Source organism: Ctenopharyngodon idella, chromosome 20 (assembly GCF_019924925.1).
Source record: "Ctenopharyngodon idella isolate HZGC_01 chromosome 20, HZGC01, whole genome shotgun sequence".
In the NCBI taxonomy this organism is placed as follows: domain Eukaryota; kingdom Metazoa; phylum Chordata; class Actinopteri; order Cypriniformes; family Xenocyprididae; genus Ctenopharyngodon; species Ctenopharyngodon idella.
The window spans coordinates 14,094,527-14,103,301 of record NC_067239.1 but is presented as its reverse complement, the minus strand read 5'-3'; the positions used below and the strand labels follow the sequence as shown (position 1 = coordinate 14,103,301).

General features: G+C 36.2%; 1 protein-coding gene across 1 annotated transcript; it reads left to right on the top strand.

Annotated features, from left to right (window-relative positions):
* Window positions 1–4,195: 4,195 nt before the first annotated feature.
* Window positions 4,196–7,349, top strand: six6b (SIX homeobox 6b). The gene is made up of 2 exons (XM_051876431.1): window positions 4,196–5,501; window positions 6,723–7,349. Exons 1-2 carry the CDS (start codon window positions 4,930–4,932, stop codon window positions 6,886–6,888), a joined length of 738 nt encoding a protein of 245 aa, XP_051732391.1. The 5' UTR covers window positions 4,196–4,929; the 3' UTR covers window positions 6,889–7,349.
* Window positions 7,350–8,775: the final 1,426 nt, after the last annotated feature.

The window sequence follows — 8,775 nt, the reverse complement described above, 5'->3', positions numbered from 1 at the left end:
AAAAACCATTCCAAAAATAAAATGGTAACACTTTACAATAAGGTTTCATTAGTTAACATTAGTAAACTACTTTAGTTAACATAAATAAGAATGAACAATTCTTCTACACCATTTATTAATCTTTGTTAATGTTAATTTCAACATGTACTAATACATTATTAAAATCAAAAGTTGTATTTGTTAACATTAATTAATGCCTTCTGAACTAACATGAACGATCAATGAACGACAGTATTTTTATTAACTAACATTAACAAAGATTAATAAATACAGTAACAAATGTACTGCTCATTGTTACTTCATGATAGTTAATACATTAACTAATGTTAACAAATGAAACAGCATTGTAAAGTGTTACCAATAAAAATTATCTGTCTCTAGTCGCTTATCGAGGTTCCAGACTGTCTACGATAAAAAAATATTTTAAAAATCTTATAGTTTAAAACACTTTTGGCACTTTGTATTCATGTTGCTTTTTATACCATTTTCAAAAACAGTTTAAGTTGAATGACACCAAAAATGTCATGCGGTGTAACCATATAGTAAAACACATTTTGGATACTTCTTGAATGTGAACATCTTAAACATTTTTTTAAAAAGAAAGAAATATATTTTTAAGGTAAAAAGTACCTATTGTTTACAAACATCATGAATTATTCATTCAAATGATGTAAATTCTTTGGGAGTTGCACCACATGACATTTTACAAGTTTGTCATATCATGAAGAGGACAAATAATCTGATATTTCTGATTAGGTTTTTTTCTTCTTCTTCTTCTTCTTCATTTTGATATTGACATGTTGATTTCTTCATTTTGATTTTCACAGTTGTACCACCCTAATTTTCTAAATGCCCCCCAAACACACACACACACACAATACCCAAAATTAATGATAATACAGAAACTAGAAACATGGAAGAGGTGTAAGTAATTATGAGCTGAATTACATTTTACTGTATTTTATAGGTCTACAAAAATAAATAAATAAATAAATAAATAAATTAGATTAACATCACTGACCTTTATAAAGGTCTGGGCAAGCAGGATGACCATAAATGTTGCTGTAAGTGTGAACATTCGTGTTTGTCTGATGATGAATATGTGTCTGCTGGCCTGTGGATATTAGATATTCTCTGTTACTGTACATCCGTAGATTATGATTTATAAAAAGACAGAAGTCAGCTCTTCTAATGCTGTATGGCACCATCCAAAGCAGCAGCTTTATCCACTACATTATCCTCAACTGTCCAAATGATCCTGGGATCCCTGTCACTCTAAATGCCCATTTACGGCTTTACCGTTGCATATTTAGATCACCAGAGGGGTTGTTAATATGACTGCTGGCATGATATCTTAATTACAACATAATCCAGCCAGAGCAATATTGCTCTCTGGCCTCTGAGATTGTAGCCTGCTTTCTGAAAATTCTATGGTGCCGTGACAAAATTAGGCCTGTGTTTGCTTAATCTGCTCCCTTATGGATATTTCAAAATTCACAATCTAATGGTCACTGATCCAACATGTTTGATGAACGATAATCCTTAGTTTGACTAAACAAAGCCAGACGTGCACTCTAGGCCATTTGAACAAGAAAAGCATGATACTGTGACACTAGCTGGAGGCATGTAAAGGCAGGGTGGTGTGAACGAGTGTTAGTGAAAGGCATGTTTAGGATGGATTTAGAAAGAGGGAAACAGAGGTAGAGAAGACAGAGAGAGAGAGAGAGAGAGAGAGAGAGAGAGAATGAGCAGCCTGCTCTCATACAGTCTGCACATCCAGAGGAATCTGGGGCATCTAATGGCCCCTCACCCACTATTCCTGCTCTCTCACTCCTTCTCTCTCTCTCTTTTTTTTTTTTTGCTGTGGGGCATGCTGTGACCCCACACCGTGGGAATCTGTGGTCCACAACGGATGACTTTAACTGTCTCACAAGAAAAAGGTTGAAGAGATAGAGCAAGGATCTGCCTCTCCCTTATTAGACTTTTGTGGCAAAAATATGACTGCATTATAGCATATATATATATATATATATATATATATATATATATATATATATATATAATTATGTAATAATTTAGTAATTATAAACATAAATTAAATAGAAAATAAATTCAAAAGATAAGTTACTAGAAAAAGCCAGGAGAACTGTTTATTAATGCCCATTAATAATGTCCACACTGTAAAAAAGAATTGTTGGTTTAACTTAAAAAAGTAAGTTACCTGGTTGCCTTAAAATATTGAGTTCATTGAAATTAAAAATTTGAGTTAATACAATGAAGGCGATTGGTTTAATTAACAGAAACTCAAAATATTATGTTATCTGAACTACATTAATTATCTAAGTCGATTTGACAAAAGAAAAAAGGTTGTGATAACAAATTTAGAAAAATTATTTTTTACAGTGCATGTTGTTTGCATTTATCTTTATGCAAAACTCAAAAAAAAAAAAAAAAAATCACGCTATCACTGACAATCACCTAGCTCAACTCATGCATGCATGAAAGTAGGCCTATGACATCTTCTCCGTTAATTGGAATGATGCACTTGATAATAGAAATGTATACCCCGTACTATTGAAGCGATTTTAAATGATGAACTTATGAATCTGACTGTTGATTTTAATAATTTGCCAAATCTATCATCAGAATTTCAAAATAATATTAATAATAATGAATCAATCAGTCAAAATATCTGTTCAGATAGATCAAAATATTATAAAATTTGAAATGATTGCAAGAACGTCTGTAATTGTTCTTCTCTGAACGCCAGATAGGCCACAGTGGCGCTTTTCTCATTCTTTTGAGCAACACAAAGACAATTGTTCGGCTATTTCAAACTTACAAGACAGAATATGAAATATTAAACGGCCTTTAAATGTTTGAAGCCTAAAACATGTCAAGCCACTAAAACAACGTTTTTCCTGTTTCATATGCTCGTACGGCCCGCAGTGTGGAGTACAGGGCAATAAGCCCACTGTAGTCGACATGTCTCCGATGAAATCCTAAATGTTTCCCAAAATATTATAGGCTATTGAAATGTTAAACGTACAGGCTTCTCTATTTTTTTCTCTATTTTCTCTTTTTATAAAAGTTGAAATATTAATGAACCATCGAGTAATGAATAAATGCATCCGAAGACCACATGAGATTTGATTATCTTTTGGCCATATTAATCATACCTCGTTTATTTTGAAATATCGCCCACATAAAGAATTAAACGAATGCTTATATTGCACCTTGTAATGTGTAATAAGTAACATTGTTATTGTTATTATTATTATTATTATTATGTTTCACAGATATTAGTTTCGAGTGTAACTTGTTGCTAATGTGCAGGGTGCAGGTTAATTTTTTGTCCGAGGTAATAGTGCAAATTTAGAAAGATCAGTCTCTGGGTTGACATGACTGCAGTGCATGAAAATGAGCAGCTTCCTGTAGTTCTATAATCGGAGCTACGGGCAGCTCATACATCATGCAAAATGGGCCCGAAGGGTTTTCTTCAAATGAACTGTCTGGGTATGTGGAAATAATATCAGGGGCTTTCCGTCAGAATGAACTTTTCCAATGTAGCCAGCCGTGAAATAATCTGACCCGACACTTTAAACCATCTGCGCTATCCATCCGCCTTCTTATTTATTGCGAGCTGTAGCTGATACTATACCACAGGTTTTTTTTTTTTGAATATATGATATGGCATATCCACAAACCGCATGGTTGACAGGTTTGGCATTGATACCCGTCGCAAATCATTATCAATTTCCAAAAGAACTCAAAATATTTCAGTGATGCAAATTATATGAGAACAGTTTAAAATCAAAATAAATATAAATAAAAAGTAATTAAAATACCTTGGACTAAAATATTTGCTTAAAATAGCCTACTTGTTTTCAGTGATTACATTTGAAATGATCTATTATAACTGATTAGTAAGCTGTTAATAGAGTCTTTAACCTACTGGTAACCAAATATCAGCAAACTCATATCCACGTGCAGCTGGAAGGCGGAATGATTTGTCCAGTTAAGACTCGTTTCATTCTAAACAGCAAGATATTAAATTTGACAGGCCAATGACTGTTGCGCTGAGTTGTCAGATGTCTACGAGCTCATTTCGTTGAATGCGTAACCGAACGAATCTTTCCTAATTTGTTTCCTTTTTGTGTCAGTGGTCGTTATTCTTCACAAGCGAGACTCCGGAGCTGACGAATGACTTCTTCACTGAAAATCCACACAACACACGGATGATCTTATTTAATGTCATTTGTCATTTTAATCCGAGCAATTCTCTTGTCGCACTACGCTGTGTAAACATTTGAAATGATAAAAAGCCAGTCCTCTCCTGTGTTTATATAAAAAGACAGACGAATGACCGCTTAAATATTAGCCTACATTTCGTTTTAAATGAGACAACACTGTACTTTCCATATTAGGCTTTAAAATGTTCAAAAAGTTACTTAAAATGTGCGTAAAACACGCAGTGGAGCACTCGCGGGGCTTCAGTAAAAGCAGAGGTCGCTGATGTTTACATTCTAAAAGGCGCTGTCGAGGTCTGGGAGGTGCTGAAATCTACTCAAGCTCGGTTCCGCGTGATTGGCACGCTTGACAGTGATTGACAGGCGTCCGTGGAAACCACGCAACCAATCTGCCAAGTCCAATAGAAAATCAGAAGAGGGCATCACGTCTTTTCCCTCCTCAAAAAAATATCTTCATTCTTGTGCTATAATCTCGTGCCCTCGAACTCTCCAACGGAAGCAGCCTCAGACCGACAGAGCGACATCTCTATTTCTCTGCATCGTCAAACGCTCATCAGCTGACTCGGGAATTGCCTTTTCGCCTGGATTCAACTGGGGGAGAGAAAGAGAGAAAAGCCACATAAAGCAGGAAGCTTTGCTAGAGGTAGCAAGGACTCCGAGGGGGGGAACAGAAGCCTTCATGTTTCAGTTGCCAATCTTGAATTTTAGTCCCCAGCAGGTAGCGGGGGTATGCGAGACTTTGGAAGAGAGCGGAGACATCGAGCGTCTCGGCCGATTCCTCTGGTCGCTGCCCGTCGCGCCAGCCGCCTGCGAGGTGCTGAACAGAAATGAGTCTGTGCTGCGGGCTCGGGCCATCGTAGCCTTCCACACTGGGAATTTCCGTGAGCTTTACCACATTCTGGAGAACCACAAGTTCACCAAAGAGTCTCACTCCAAACTGCAAGCACTTTGGCTGGAGTCGCACTACCAGGAAGCGGAGAAGCTCCGAGGCCGCCCGCTAGGGCCAGTGGACAAATACAGGGTACGGAAGAAGTTCCCTTTGCCTAAAACTATTTGGGATGGAGAACAAAAGACGCACTGCTTTAAAGAAAGAACCCGGCATTTACTTCGAGAATGGTACCTCCAGGACCCTTATCCGAATCCAAGTAAAAAGAGAGAGCTTGCACAAGCTACGGGACTCACTCCCACTCAAGTGGGGAATTGGTTTAAAAATCGAAGACAAAGGGACAGAGCCGCGGCCGCTAAAAACAGGTGTGTTTTCCTGATTTCAATCATGGGGCCTATATTAAGCAATTATTTCATATTTTGGCTATAAAATGGCTATAGACTAAGCTAAGATATGTCGATAAAATCAAAAGGAAAGTCTACATATTTAATAAATGGAAGGCTAGGCTAAAGTAGCCTTTAACATAATCTGTCAATGTTATTTGTCCTGTATAAGTAATGTAACAAACAAATAAACAAAATGGAATATTTAAATGGAAAAATTACAAATGGATTAATTAACAAATGTGAGCGGTTATTATTCGTAATTGTACCCGATAACCTGAGCGATGCGTTTTTATGATTAAAGCCGAAATTTGCAATAATATTGGACATTTATTTTTAACTTTTAATTTGGGAAAGAAAAGAGAGTATTAACAGCGCAAAAAAGAGTCTGTACATGTTCAAAATACTGTTATTTGTCCCTTTTGACCAAAATCAATGGTTAGCTTTTGTGTATGTTATGGTTTAGGCCTTGTCTGCATCACTGGGTAAAAGTCCTTACAGATGCACAATATAATTACTAACGAGAGCCTAAAATGTGTAACAAAGATTAAATTATGATTATGAGAACTAAGCCTTCTTTTCGACAGTTAAGCTGTGAACTGAAGAAATTCTACCGTGATGTTAATAGGCTTTTTATTTTGTTGCAAGCTGTTCGATGGAGTGATGCAAACAAGGACAGTTTATCACAGACAATAATTTGCCTACTATATCAAATTGTGTTCTATATTTTGTTCGATGTTTAAATTGAAACGCTGTTAGAAATAACTCTTAAAAATGACATCAATTCAAAACTGTTAAAAAACCGATATTTTAAAATCCGCCTATTGCTAGTTAAAACTGTTTAGGCCAATACTCCACGAACAATCTTTTTCTAAATTGCCATTCATTTGTATTAAACATAGACCAGATAATAAATATAGAGTATGCGCGAATTGGCTGCAGCCTACAGATGCTCTCCCATTTTGTGTTCTTCCGGGGCATTCCGTTAGTAGGCTAAACCTGAAGCCTGAGCGGAGCATCATTTCATAATATGTTCAGATTTCATACTTAGAATGTACAGTTTAATATCTTTAGCCTACAAGTTTTATTTATTGCTCGTTCTTATTTAAAAATTAAGCAACACCTGAGAAACACTGATTTAATTTAAAATAGATTTTTATAGAAAACCCTTCATCTAAAACCCAGCCTTTTTCTTTTTTAAAGGTTACAACAGCAGGTGTTGTCTAATGGCTCGGTTCGGTCCTTAACTGGAGAGGATGGTGCTGTAGACCGACTGGGGAACGCGTCGAGCCCTGAAGCGAGCCTGTCGAGCAAAGCCGCTGCGTCGGCTATCTCCATCACTTCAAGTGACAGCGAATGTGACATCTAACATCGCACCACAAACCGCCCCGCGGGCTATACGGGAAGACTATGAGAAAATTAACACAAACGAAGGAAATCGAGACAGACAATCAGCAAGATAAACAAGCACATTAGTGCCTGCCTTAACGTATCAGAGGCCGTGTTTTTATTTTATTTTATTTTTTATTTGGAGGCTGTTACACCAGCCCGGAATCTTGGGATTCATTGAATGCTTTATCTTTAAAATGTATTTATCTTTTTGTGACAGCAAAGTGTGGGCAAACACGAACAAAAATGACATTAGAGGGGAAAAAATACTATCTGTATTAAAACTACTTTTGTAAACAAATCGACTGCCTCAAGCAAACAGGCCCCTACGGAAATGATATTTCACACTTTTTGTTAATTTTGAAAAGGACTTCATGGTGAAACATTTTACCTCCCAGGTTTTCTAAGGTGTTTACGCATTAAAATAGAATCTGATTTTCATTTGCTTGGTCATTTCAAGTCTGGTCATTTTCGGTGTTAAACAATCGACTTTTAGAGCATGTGCGCCGATAGTGAAGATGAATGAAAGACTCATACCGCTAATAAAATTTTGATGATCACAGTATCGATTCAGACTTATTCTCATCCATTAAAATAGGCTATCAATTCGTGTTTATTTCTGATATCAATTTTCTTGATAATTTATAATAATAATTATTATTATTATTAATAAAATGTGTTTCATATTCATAATCTCATATTTTAGAATGCCTCGGACAGCCTATTTTGTTAGCCACAATGGCATTAACGTATGTGATTGCATTCACCCTTCATTTAGGCAGACAAACCACTTGAACTTTTGCCTCTGTATTCCTGGTATAAATGGTGTGAGGTTCATGCACAGCCAGTAATCGGTAAATGTAGGCTATAGTGGTGTGTTTAACCTGATAGCTTGCTGCGTGTCCAGACGCGTTAACCGCCCCGTGTGATTGGCTTTGCCGTCCTGTAATGCTTTCTGACAGGAGAAGGTCAACGAGAGGGCGAAGCGCATTGGTTTCAAAACGAGCAAGCTAGCGAGGAAAAGCATCTAAAAGCTTGTAAAATATACAGCCGAATGCTATAATTTATTAATTTACTAATTTATTTAGCCTAAGCTAAAGAGATACTGCGAAACTGTGATCGTTTACTAAAGAAACTGCAAAATGTCTTCTTTTTTTTCTTTTCTTTTTTTTTTCAAGTCTAATCTAAACCTCAAAACTCTTATTAAAGCATCTAAAATTATTTTATGTCTAATTATTTTTTTTTTAAATCATTATAATCATGAATATACTCATCTGGTGCTATTGCAATTGCGTTTATTTATTTTTTTTGTTTCGTTTCGCATCACGGTTAAATTCCTTTAAGGTCACTTTTGTTCCGGGAGGGAAGGACAAACCGTGTGTTTAAAGTCTGTTAATAATGCTTGGCTAACAAACTGTTATTGAGGGAAAACGAGGCATAGATGTGGTAGGGGAAAGGAGAGCAGGCTATTGAGTTTGCAAAGGGACAAAAGCGGAAAGATTAGGTGAAAAGAGTGTTTCTGACAGTCAATAAGGTTGTCAAACTCTTCAGCGCTAATCAGCGCTAATGGCCGGTTCTCAAACCCAACTGGAACAATAGTGAGCTCTTCAAAGCTCTGTTGGGGTTAAGGGGTGCTTTCTCCCCAACGAGTTCCAAGAATCTTTGTTCAGTGCATATTTATTACAATATCGAAAAAATACTATAAATAAATGTGTGTGAATAAATAGCATGGTATTCTTTATATCACCAAGACACCACCGATAATAGTCGTAAAAATTTTAAAATAGGCTAAATATGGTTAATTATTTTTTTTACGAAAAACTTTCGCTATGTGGACTGGCTCGAATACTATTTTAATTTTCTAAAT